This window comes from Vanessa atalanta, chromosome 16 (assembly GCF_905147765.1).
Source record: "Vanessa atalanta chromosome 16, ilVanAtal1.2, whole genome shotgun sequence".
Lineage (NCBI taxonomy): Eukaryota > Metazoa > Arthropoda > Insecta > Lepidoptera > Nymphalidae > Vanessa > Vanessa atalanta.
The window spans coordinates 10,193,790-10,207,058 of NC_061886.1; the positions used below are offsets into that span (position 1 = coordinate 10,193,790).

General features: G+C 32.3%; 1 protein-coding gene and 1 non-coding gene across 3 annotated transcripts; both read right to left on the reverse strand.

Moving 5' to 3' along the window:
• Positions 1-578: 578 nt before the first annotated feature.
• Positions 579-662, reverse strand: Trnal-uaa. Its single transcript has one exon. It is a non-coding gene; the product is annotated as a tRNA-Leu (tRNA).
• A 3,921-nt stretch (positions 663-4,583) lies between these two features.
• LOC125069849 lies at positions 4,584-9,714 on the reverse strand. Of its 2 annotated transcripts, none has more exons than XM_047679443.1 (3): positions 9,610-9,714; positions 9,193-9,375; positions 4,584-5,141 (listed from the first exon to the last, which is right to left on the reverse strand). In XM_047679443.1, the coding sequence occupies exons 1-3, from the start codon at positions 9,662-9,664 to the stop codon at positions 5,125-5,127; spliced, it is 255 nt and encodes an 84-aa protein (XP_047535399.1). In that variant the 5' UTR covers positions 9,665-9,714; the 3' UTR covers positions 4,584-5,124. The 2 variants fall into 2 exon arrangements, with proteins under 2 accessions (XP_047535399.1, XP_047535398.1); XM_047679442.1 differs by having other exon boundaries at positions 4,600-5,819.
• Positions 9,715-13,269: the final 3,555 nt, after the last annotated feature.

Sequence of the window (13,269 nt, forward strand, 5' to 3'; positions counted from 1 at the left end):
TTAGACAAGGATATCATCAATCAATCATTGTACGTTTATCTAGTTTTATCGGTTTATCGGTATTATATTTACTCGGAATGGATGTATGGTTGGCACTTTACTATTGTGATAGCGCTTATGTATAGAATCACATAACAAAATATATTGTCTACGTTTTTAACAGAATTAAAAAAAAGAAGGGGTTACCAAATAGTTCGTTCTTTTTTCAATTTTGTTTTTTTTTTTTTTTTTACTATTGGAACCCAATATAAAAAGAAAAGATCTTTTTTTGTGAACATTTTTATTTATACTGGTTTGTCTATAACTCTGTACGTGTACTTTGTCAAATAAATAATTTGACTAAAATATTAATTTTATTATAATACAATACTTTAAATTGATACTTATAAATAAAATACCTACAATCACCTTATTAAGAGAAACATTTAATTCACCTACAATCAACTAAGTACATAACTAACAATATAGAGAAACTCAGCCAAAATTAAAGTACGTAACGTATCAATTATATTGTTTTCTTATTTTCTGCTAAAAAAAATATAAAAATCAAAAATCCTATAATCTCTAGATTGGTATAATGTCAGGTGTGGGGTTCGAACCCACGCTCCCTCTCGGGAACCAGAGCTTAAATCTGGCGCCTTAGACCACTCGGCCAACCTGACTTATTCATAACTGTCAATTATCAATACACATTTCAAAATTGTACACAATACATAATATTTATTAATATTTAAATGATAAATATTTTATTAAAAAACATTAATTAAAGAAAAATTTATGTATATTAATAAAAAAAAAATTACACATAAGCAGCCTGTAAATTTCCCACTGCTGGGCTAAAGGACTCCTCTTCCTTTGACTCCTCACCAAGCTGCTCCAATGCGGGTTGGTGGAATACACATGAGAATTTCGTTGAAATTAGACACATGCAGGTTTCCTAACGATGTTTTCCTTCAGTGGTGCCTGCGTGGGTTTGAACCCGAAATCATCGGTTAAGATGCACGCGTTCTAACCACTGGGCCATCTCGACAATATATTTATTAGCAATGATAAAAAAATCGAAAATTTGAGTCCTGAATTTTATAAACTTTAATTTAATTTTTCAATTGTTGATAATTTTAAGTTTAGTTTCGTTTTCTAAATACATTTAATTATTTCGTTGTAAAATGTATAATCTATTACATTACCGCTATTTGCGCCATCTGTTGTTAGTGCCTTGAACAATGTGCTAGTGATACCGCAAATACAATGAACTAGTAACAATATTCGATCATAGATGGCGCTACTAAGTGAATATAAATATTGTTAGTATCGTCCCAAATTACTCGATCTACATGTTATGGTGGAAGTTTGACAAATATAATTTTTTATATCACCTCAGCACTAGTATTGACTTAATGTAAAAATCGGGAAATAAGCCTTAAAAAATATTTTTTAGTAAATTTTTACTTACATATTTATTTAAATAGGATGAAACCAAATATTATTAAATCTTTATTTACATAACAATTGTTAATATTAAGTCCTTAAATATATATAAACATTAATTACAAAATAGTTACTGTATAAATCATGACAAGAATGTTTGCAGCATTTCCACGTCCGCCTCGCGTCGCAATTTCAATTAGACCAGTCAATATAATAAAAAATAGCCCGAGAAATTCTAATGAACCGAGAAGGCTGATTTATTTATATTATGTTGTTGGAGGCTTAGAAAAGCTTAACTTGAAATTGTCGACCTAGATTTCCTATGTGCGTGCGCCGCTACCGCTATCTTGAAAAAAGGGTAGAGTTTAGTTCTTTGACGGTGACATCCCTAAAAAATACTGCCTATGCGAGTCTATCCGGTTTGTCAGTCTCTGTATGAACTTGGTATGAACATGTCATTTTCAACAGGCATATCGTGCCGAAACTGATGTCAAGAGAAGGGAACCTCCAAATGTTGCTGATGAAAAATTCCACCTGCGTCAGGTTATACACAATAGTAAGATCACCTGGGAAAGATGCTGCCCATACCTATAGAACATTTCGTTTAGGGCCAAATCAACCAAATAATTAAGAAAAAACATTTCTTCTCAAATAAACAGCTGACCTATATGTACGTTAGCAATCTACGTTTTCGAACTAAATTATGAGGTTTTGACGGATTAATTTATGACTTTTGTGCTAGTTACATTGTTGTGATACAATCTGTCGCGGCCGCCGGATGTAAGCTGAATGGGTTTCCTTCTTTTTGTTTCGATATAAAAGATTTTAGGTTAATAAGTTCGCTACATTAGCTGTTATATTATACTAGTGTTTTACGGCCCTGTTTGTTTATTTCCCAACTAATTCAAGCGCAGGGCTTCAAATGCTGTCTTAGGCTTTGACGGTCCGGAGGGATGGATGACTCACGTGCTTGCTTGCAAGAAGTTCGGAGAGACTGATCTCCAGGCAAATTACCTTCGGGAATAGTATCCTGATCTCCAATTCGTCTTTAAACGGCCATCGCAATAGTTTTAGGGTGAAGATTTCTAGCAATGCTGTTTTCTACCCGGGGCCTGGGAAATTTTTTTAGACTTCTCCACAAAAATAGCTTGACGTGTTTCAAAGGTTAATAATTCTAGGTACCTACTCTTGTAGTTGATACGCGCTAAGGAAGCCACCAAAATTATTGTCGTGTCGTATTATTGTTCCATCAGACCATGGGTGTGTAGGAATAGAAAGTCAAACTGCCTGTATTTACGCACAGGTAAATTAATTACATACATTGTTCTATCATAAAAAAGTAGTATTTCTATCTCTTTGTCTTTGGATTAGTACCTATATTTATATAACTATTAAGTATATTTGACAGTACGCTAGAAGAATACGTAAGAATAGGATCTACGCCGAGTAACTGTATGTAATAATAAATAGATACATGTAAAGTGAAAAAATAGTTAAATAAGGCGAATAACTTCGTAGTGATAATAATACACTAAAGGTTTTTAAATCATCCCTGTTCACAATGAACAACTTTTCTATGATAAGTCTCCAAACAATAAAGAGTTTATAAATTTAAGGTCCTGCTGCGACGCTCCATCACACACCGTGATCACCGGAATTTGTTTATTCTTATTTATAAAAACCTTTTACGAAAGATAAAGTTGAACTTTTTGAGCACTGAAAATCGACATGAAGTAAACTGTCATACTTTCAGGATTTCTATAGCAGAATCAACAAGAATATTAAATAGACACTGTTTAATAGTCTTATCAGAATTGAAAATGATTTTTTAAAAGAAAAATCTAATAACTACATGGCTTAATACAGGTAATGAATGAATAATAAATAACTAAACAACAACAAGGAGAGCCGAGATGGCCCAGTGGTTAGAACGCGTGCATCTTAACCGATGATTTCGGGTTCAAACGCAAGCAGGCGCCACTGAATTTTCATGTGCTTAATTTGTGTTTATAATTCATCTCGCGCTCGGCGGGGAAGGAAAACATCGTGAGGAAACCTGCATGTGTCTAATTTCAACGAAATTCTGCCACATGTGTATTCCGCCAACCCGCATTGGAGCAGCGTGGTGGAATATGCTCCAAACCTTCTTCTCAAAGGGAGAGGAGGCCTTTAGCCCAGCAGTGGGAAAATTTACAGCCTGCTAATGCTAATGCTAAAACAACAATAACATTAATTATTTTAAATGAATGATAATTTACAAAAACCAAGCAAAATGACAAATACTCTATGAGTCGGAAATAATAATTATATCCGAAGCATCCAAACTTCGCGCCAAAAATTAAATCCCAGTCCGTGACAGGCGATCGCGCGCTCTTTTTTTATTATTCACGTTAGGTACTAGGTATTGATGCATTATCGTAGGTCCACACAGACTTCTATAGAGTCTGTGTAACTTAGTAGCTCAGACAAAAGTCGCTGTATTGAAAAAGTTTGCATGAAAAAGTTGGAGCTATTTATGAAAGCTGAAAGTCTGTATGTATGTCTGGGTATTATTGGAGCAAAATAATTGATCAGTGATTTATTATTAATTGATTAAATTTTAACTGAAAAATTAATGAAATACCCGAGGCAAAAAATAACTATTATTTTGCCACTGAAACTTAACTTAAACCACTTTTTAGACTTTGTAGAACTTTGTAGATCTTGTAGATAGAATAATAATTGACATGTTTTCTCATATAAAATTTATCCCTCTTTGGTTAGAACTATTCGCACCCAACCTGGGTGCAACGATACTGTTAAGAAAATTGATCAACTCTGCATCCTCGAAATCCTCAATCCTAAACGTCGGAGGTAATGAAAAGTCCGTACAGACATTTTGTTGATAGACTTTTTTACTCAGACTTACAGTCAAGCCAAGTCTGTGTCGTGTGGACCTACCATAAGACGGCAGAAATATTGTACAAATGATGGTTTTCTATTTTACCATTGTCATCATTTGTGATTTCAAGATTTTTTTTTTAAATTAAACCAGTATGAAATATTTAATACATCAATTCATTCTTATTGTTTACGTAGGTAACAAGGAAAACAAATTTTATTTATTATTTTTCGTTTATTATATTAAAATTCACGTCCGTGCAAGGCTTGTGAAACAGATAAATTAAATTTAAATATTTTACATTTATACCCTGCTTAACATATTTTTATAATACAATTTAAAAATATATTACAAAAGAAATGACACAAAATGATCATTACTCCGTACGTAAATTAATATTTTGTCATCATTTTTTACGTAGTTTTAATACATAGTAGTATGTTGGCATGTATCTCCTTTTCTCATACAAACATACAATTTTATTACATTAATTTATTATTTAATTATGATTTTGAGTAAACATTTTATTCAAAGTTTCACCAATTCACCGCCTCGCTTCTAAGTAATGTTGTCTATCTATAGCAAGTGCTATTATTGATTTCAGATTCGATTTTTTTTTTAAACTTATTATGCACAACAATTATTGGTTAAGCCAATAATCTTTTCAATTACAGAATATCTTACCCTGTATGGTATACAAGTAATAAGATAAAATATTAAATGTAAAAAAATCATCATAATTTGATAATAAAATGATGAGTTTACTTTTTATGTTGTTCTTGAATCAATAGAAGCAGTTTTATTTCTTATACAAACTATATTGGCTGGAGAACTAAATCAATAAAAAGGAGCTTGAATCGGTTAGTAAGTCGAACAGTTATGCCGATCTTAATCCAACTTGATAATTGTGACCGTTTTTAGTGGTGGAAAAGCAGGCCAGTCAATGAAAGACTTAATGTTGATCACAAGCTAAACCAATATAAGTGAGCCTTTAGAAGTGCGGCAAAGCCACTGGTAATAAGAATTTATTTTTATACCCATCGCCGTATTCGCTGCGCAAAGTGAATAGCTCCTAATATTAAAATACCTAAAATACGTTCACGCTGCTCCTCACAGTTGTCGTTTGTAACCTAGTTTATATTAATTTATAATGTAATAAAATAAATTATTAATTATCATTTTATGTTCTGAGTGATAAAGATTTTCAGAACCTTTGAACCTCAGAGGAATTCCTTTACAAACATAGAAACTCCGAGTCAAATTTAGAAGAAGTTGTCTTTACGAGTAGTGTTGTAAAGTTAGTAATATTTTAACAATAGTAACCCTAAGCTAATAAACGTAATTACAAGACTATGTTTCAATGTCATAGCCCCATTACAATCATCGGTGAAGCACTGGCATACTGTTTCCAGATGATCTTCATTGTCAGCTTTGTAGCAGTCCTTATGATGTCTAACCCAGCCGCAGCCACGAGTCACTCGGACCTCAGCATCGTGACCCTTGTGGAGAACTGTAAACAATCAGAAGATCAGAGATAATGTTTTTTTTATGTGTTAGGTAGTCGGACGAGCACATGAGCCACAAGGTGGTAAGCAGTCACCACCGCCCATATACAATGGCGCTGTAAGAAATATTAATCATTCCTTACATCGCTAATGCGCCACCAACCTAAGATTTTACGTCCCATGTGCCTGTAGTTACACTGGCTCACTAACCCTTCAAATCAGAACAGGCGGTAGAATTTATGACGAGTGGGTGGCACCTACCCAGACGTGCTTGCACTAAGCCCTATCACCAAGTAATGTTGCGAATTCAGTCTATGAAAGCATGATGCCAAATTTTATTGTTTTTCTTACGAAATACCGCGTATTAATTATTTTATAAGTTTACACGATAAACCAATTTAAGTAAACTTAAATAAATACTGTAAAACTCAAATTCAACTCTTAGTTTAACTTTAGTGATGCAAAAACAGCCATCACTGTTCTTCGTTTACCTATCGTGGGTTATCTTACGTCGAATGACGTGCTCCTAATTTTGTTAAAACTCGTGAAACATATTTAATGCAATATATAACACGATACGTCTGTTTATAAGTTTTACCGACTAAACTAATTGTTAGTTCTGTTGTACTAATTTACAAAGTACGGGATGTACTTTGTAAATTAGTATGAGTAATATTCAAAAGTCAAGTGTCTGTTTTTTTACCTGGACCAAGTAAAACTTGCGAACTAACATTATAACTTTATTATACCTCACATATTAATATTTTTTGGAAAATATTCATCTCTTATTCAAAATGATGTCTTGGCCCTTGTAGTAATAGTGCAAAAACCTTTATTAAAAGTGTAACGCCTCGCCTATTGCCTCCACTAGTGTCAAGAGAGCTGGTTCAATTTTTACCCAAAGGATCGAAATTGCGATTCAACGGGGAATTGTAGGACCGGATTTAAAAGTCTGGAGGTCCTGGAGCAACAGAGAAGTTTCTTGCCAGTCTTTCCCGGTAGAATCTACATTTCAAACCGGTGATTGCTTTACTTTTAATATATTATTTTAAATTGACGAATCAAATTTGGTTGTAGTTCCACTTGAATAAAGTATATTTTTGTTATGATTTTGATTTATAGTGTAGGTCCTAATTATTTCTCTTAATTTGAACCTGTCAGTCAAATTTGTCAATAATTTATATGCTCTTTATAGCATTAGCATTAGCAGCCCGTAAATGTCCCACTGCTGGGATAAAGGCCTCCTCTCCCTTTGAGGAGAAGGTTTTTGGAGCATATTCCACCACGCTGCTCCAATGCGGGTTGGCGGAAAACACATGTGGCAGAATTTCGTTGAAATTAGACACATGCAGGTTTCCTCACGATGTTTTCCTTCACCGCCGAGCACGAGATGAATTATAAACACAAATTAAGCACATGAAATTTCAGTGGTGCCTGCCTGGATTTGAACCCGAAATCATCGGTTAAGATGCTCGCGTTCGAACCACTGGGCCATCTCGGCTCTTTATAGCAGCAACTTTAAAAAACAGTAATTAGTAATATATTATAATTGAACTTAATAGTCGAGTTAAATTTTTCGGTAGAGAAGTTCTCAGTAGTATAGAGCATGGGTGTTGACAGTTTTTTTAAAATGCAGTGTTCAGAAAAGAACATAAAACTGTTACCTTTTTTATTTTGTGGTAGAACTTTGTGCTTTAAACAAAAAGTCCTTTACCGGTTTAAATGTGGTGGTTCCACAATGCCTCATGGCTATTATTTATTATATTTTTATTATTATAATCGATATAAAATTAATTTAAGCATTATATCCATGATAAGTACCCAGATGGGACAGTGGTTAGAGCGTGTGTATGTTAACTAATTATTGCGGATTCTCAAGAAACCACCACTGAATGTTTATGTACTTGTTTTTTTCATCTCGTGGTGGACGGTGAAGGAAAATTCGTGAGGAAACCTGCTAGTGTAAAATCTCAATGGAATTCTGCCACGTGTGAATCATTGTGCTCCAGATCTTCTCTACAATGGTTACTCCTTACCACAGCAGGTGGACATTAACAAGTTATTATTTTACTACATTAATAGTATTATATACTACGTGGAAGTCACATTATTACATGTGTTCAAAATAAGTATATATTATGACATATACAATAGTTGTTGTTTATGTTAACGCGTAACCTTTTATCTCAATATATAAAGTTCACCAGTAGTATTTATTTTATTGATCGGAAATGTAAAGATTACATTTATATTTACTGTTAAATTACAAACGTATGTAATTTTTATATATGTATTATAGTTTTTAAAAAATACATGCCAGGTGCGAGTCGGACAATCGCATCAAGGATTCCGTAAAAATTGTAGCAATGTAATTATTTCGTCCACCTCGAGAATAGTATTACATTTTAAACAACTCTAAATTTGAAATAGGAGACTTTATAAAATATAATGTGTGTAATTATAATGACATTTGATAATTTATTAATATTTTTGAAATTGTTAAAATATACTTAAAAAAAAAGTTTGATGAGATTTACACGACTTTGTTTTCAATGAGGTTCAAGATACAGATATTATATTATTATAAAAGATTCATTAAATTAAAAAAAAAATCACCAATGACGACCGGCACACACGTGATCTCTACAAATAAATATTAATTATTTTACGACAAACTAGCTGAACCTGCAGATATACCCGCGCGAAATTTAAAAACAAACTTCCAAACCCCATTTACCCCTTTAGAGGTGGAGTTTCATAAAACCCGTTCTTAATGGATGTCTTTACCCTATAAAGAACCTAACTGCCTAATTTCAAGTTAGTAGGTGTTATAGTTTCTGAAATTTCGTGATTAATCAATGAGTGGCATTTCGCTAGGTAACCGATAATATCGTGTCGGTAGCGGAATATCTCGTGACGGATAACATACACGTATTAAGTATTAGGATAAAATAATGACAATGGAGTACAACAAAATTCCCCCCCCCCCCATTTGTAAGTCATACGAAAAAACTCTACCTAGAGTTTATTAATATTTTTTAAGTAACGAGTGAGTCGTATCCATTTTTAATTATTATAGGTAGGCGGCGGACAAATAGTCCACCTGAGGTTAAGTGGTCACCACTTTGACGCTTTAAAAAATATTAATCATTATTTACATTACCAATGCACATTGGGAGCTAAAATTGTATGTACCTTGAGCCTGTACACTGACACTGTACGTGTTACACTGACTCAATCACCCTTTAAGGTACAACAATACTAAGTATTGCTGTTTGACGGTAGTATATCTGACAAGTGGTACCTACCAAACCAAGTCACAGGGACATAACTAAAATAAGGTTAAGAATACATTGTGATTTAAAAATGATTACTTACTAGTCTGAATTATTTTTCTGCAGAACATCTGTTTGGCTGCTGGTGGATTTGGTCCTAAGAACGCGCTATGATCACAGCTGGTGGCGCGGAGATACTTCTGTACGGTCTCCGTGTCGTAGATAGTGGGGTTCAAACACATGGAGTTGTTCGCGCTGTTACACTCGTAGCACCGAATCGACGAGCCTATATTATATATAAAGGTTATATATGGATATACAAACAGAAATAAATCCTAGCCTTAATAAAAATATAAGCCTAAATATAATATTATAAAAGGGAAATGAAATTCGTTTATTTGTCTTGTTTTTACGAATTAACCGATTGCCGAAAAAAATCACCTAACGGATTCCGGAACTTTAACAAATCACTTTTTTTTTTTTAATTATTATTAGTTTAATTTAACTTCTGTCAACTTACCAAATTCAACACAAATAGCTAAAACGAGAATTTCCAAAAAATATTTAAACGCCATATTTTATAAAGCTACCTAACTCTCCCGAGTAAGTGTATAGTTTACGCGTCTCTAACCGACTGATGCGTTTCGCAGCTTTGAATAAGCCGATAACTTAACGTTCACAATGCACATCCTTATTCTGTAAATAAACTCGTATGCGATGTGAATGAACTGACATACTAAAATTCTTTTGTTTATCACAAGTAACCGGAAATTGTATTGAACGTCTCTTGTGATTGATGTATACAAAATTGTCACCTTCGCGAAAATAATATAACGCTTATATACAAAATATTTTTTTTTTTAAAATCATCGTACTATTAATGAACGCTGTTAAAAATACCAGTTGTATACCGTTATATCGCGATTCTGCTTATTAAGTTGAAAGAAACAGTCCTCCTCCCAAATTCTAGTTAAAAATTCCTTTAAAATAATGTATTGAATGTAAGTTTTTTTTAATTATTTAATCAGAAACTTTATACTTATTATTGATATTAGATTTGATATTGAAAAGAATCTACGCTGAATTGTTTTTTTCCTTTATATACAACAATTTTCATAATAGGAAAAACAATTTAGTATAGGACCATTATATAAGCAAGGCTTACTTATGGTTTGATTATATCTATTCATCTATATACTGATTAACATTTTGCATACACAAGTGGCAAAAACACACAAATCAAAAATCTGCAAACGCCACATTGACATAATTTACAAATAAGAAACGAACCGTCATATTATGTTAATATAATATAATAATTAAATAATCACACTAAATAACGAAACAGACATGAGCCGTGAATTGATTTAAAATAATTTAGGTTTGAGTAAAAAATACTTATACAGAATAATGACACGTTTCATGAGACACTTTTCTAATACCTATAAAAGACATGTGTAATTATTAATTGAACTGCCCGCCTACAGTACACGGTACGTCCTCGTGTCTTATTAATTAAACAATTAATACTTCGCGTGTTTAACCAGAATAAGCGCTTTACACGCACTGCTTATTTTGAATTGTGTCTATTCGTTAATTGTTATGTTTGATATGACCATGAATGGTTTTTGTAGATATACAACAACATAGATAAAAACGTAATAATTGTTTTAAAATAAATTCTCTCAAATCTTACTTCATTCATCGATATTGTTATATATCTTTGCTATCTTATTCTGTTAAGTCAATAAATGTAAATATTTTGTGTTTAGTTATTAAAATATTGTATAAAAATAAAATACTTGCATGATTTAATGCAGACTGCAAGTAATAAAGCCCCGAGAAGTAGTATGTTAACCATATTAAATTTTGCGCCTAATATAATTTAGTAGCAGTAGCGTAAAACTTATAATTGCTAAAAAACTGTATCAGGCGCAACCGCTTTTTTTTTCTAAATCGTATTGGTTTTATCACTTGGAGCAAATAACTTCGACTATTGGTCAAAACTGATACTATATATAGCTTATATAAAAATGCTTATGCAGCAATTTATTTATAACGTCACTTCTGAACTGTCGGAACGAGAGTTGTATTGTGAGCTTATATCTCGGTTAGCCATTGTATTTTACTAGCAAATACCACAAAGGGAATATCTGGATTGGTTCGGATTCTCAGTGTCACATATAAACATAAAGTATCAAAGGAAACATTAATAAAGGTCGCTTATTACATTTAGGTCTAATATGCTGTCAGACAGTACAAATTCTTCAACGAAACAAGCTCATAACGCACTTTCGGAAGCAAAATGGGGTCACGTAGTCTCGCACTTGTTGTTGATCTTAAACAAAGCGGTTAGACACTCCTCTCCAGTTATTTATCAACTAGTCTGTTATTGGACATCCTCAGGTCTTGTCATAAGAATATATTAACAAAAATAAATGCACTTAAACAATATTTTTGGGTTATATGGCAGGAACTAATGTTTTATCCTTATCTAATAGATTTCTATGAATGTAGTTTAATTTAACATATAACACATATATGAATACATTAAAAATTAAAAGTTTATTAACTTATTAAGTTGCTCATTAAAAGAGTCATCTCATTAATATGACTTTAATGAGATAACTCTTTTAATGAGACGACGACGATGACGACTTGAAATGAATTACATTGTAGGAAACCACGTGGCTTTTAATGAAAACTGAGATTTTTGAAACAAAAAATTGAGAGGAATAATCGAGGATCTACCTAGATCCTAGACAGAAATATTGATACAGATTTGAAATACTCAAAGGAAATTTGGACCGTAAATAAATTAAAAAAGTAGTAGGAATGAGAAAGAAAAGAGTTTACAAGGGAATGTAGAATAATGTATTTTTACGCCAAACGTCAATGTAACTTAAGCCTGAATAACGATTTATATCGAAAGCTTTTTAATTTTATGTATAGTCTATTCAAATTTGTATCATTTTTGACTTAACTTTTTGAAGTTGGGCCTGACCAAATATTCTATTTAAAATACAAGGCTAACTATATAAGTATGGAACGAATTACGTATTATGTATGTGTATGTTCTACATGTATTGATGTTCTACAACACAGTTACATAACATAATCGAACTTCGATTCGATTAACGTAATCGTTTTCGTTTAATTGTTTTCCTATTCTACGGAATAGAGTTGGAAACGCTTCACAAATCTTATAAATTAGGATAATTGGCACTATTCAGTAACTTTTTCTTCTATGTTTGTCAAAAATACAATAAAGTTTTAAAACTATAGGGGTTTGTTGTTCATTTATTAGGATATACTTGTGGTTAATGCGATTGAGGAGTTCCAACCACCATAGTTATCAACGTAACTACGACCTAATTACATTTACTAAATTTTATAAATAGTCTCTTTTTTTTTTGTTAATTTGCCTTAATAGTGATATTCATTCAGAGCTTTTTTAAAACATACCTTTAAGATAAGATATTTTTTGCCAGGCTTACAAAGTTTTAAGCATCTCTTACAATAAATCCTCTCTTAATAAATAATATCTCATAGTAACTAACATGCTATATTAAAACGTGTATTTTATATTCTTTTGAGATAATGTATTTTAAATAATACATATTTTACGGCTAATATAATTATACAGCTTTAGTATTTGTAAAATAAATTTGGCTATTAAAAAAAATCCTTCCATTAAAACAGTAAATATTTTTTTAAGGATTCCACTAAGATAAAGATAAAAATAAATCAAATATTGAGAATTTATTTTTTAACACAAACGTTGCGTTGGCAACACTATGCGTAGCTTTATAAATAACATTGTTATGCAATATAAAGAGTTACAGGAAGATGAGCGTAAGCGCTTGAAGGTCCATTTGTCAATCTTCAATTACTCACCTATCTTGATGTATCTCACTTTCAAAATAAATATTGACTACATACATCAGACACACATATGTATAAATAAATGGATTCCGGTATATCGGTTTGAGATTCGTTTAATTTGACACAACGGCATACGACCACAATGAAATATACAACACATTTTTTTTATTGAGATCGTACTATTCCCTATATCTGCTATTATATCAGCTGACTGCCTCGTCGGTCTTAGGGAATAAGGCCGCAAATTTCGAGGTCGTCGTATAAGCACAAGGTTAGGCCGATAAAGTTATTGGGT

What these genes read in the sequence shown, in the direction of transcription:
- LOC125069849 (XM_047679442.1), bottom strand. Translation starts at nt 9,664, where the DNA reads ATGGCGTTTAAATATTTTTTGGAAATTCTCGTTTTAGCTATTTGTGTT. An exon ending in AGCTATTTGTGTTGAATTTG is followed by an intron (nt 9,376 to 9,609) that starts GTAAGTTGACAG and finishes TATATAATATAG; the next exon opens with GCTCGTCGATTCGGTGCTAC. An exon ending in CAGAAAAATAATTCAGACTA is followed by an intron (nt 5,820 to 9,192) that starts GTAAGTAATCAT and finishes GATTGTTTACAG; the next exon opens with TTCTCCACAAGGGTCACGAT.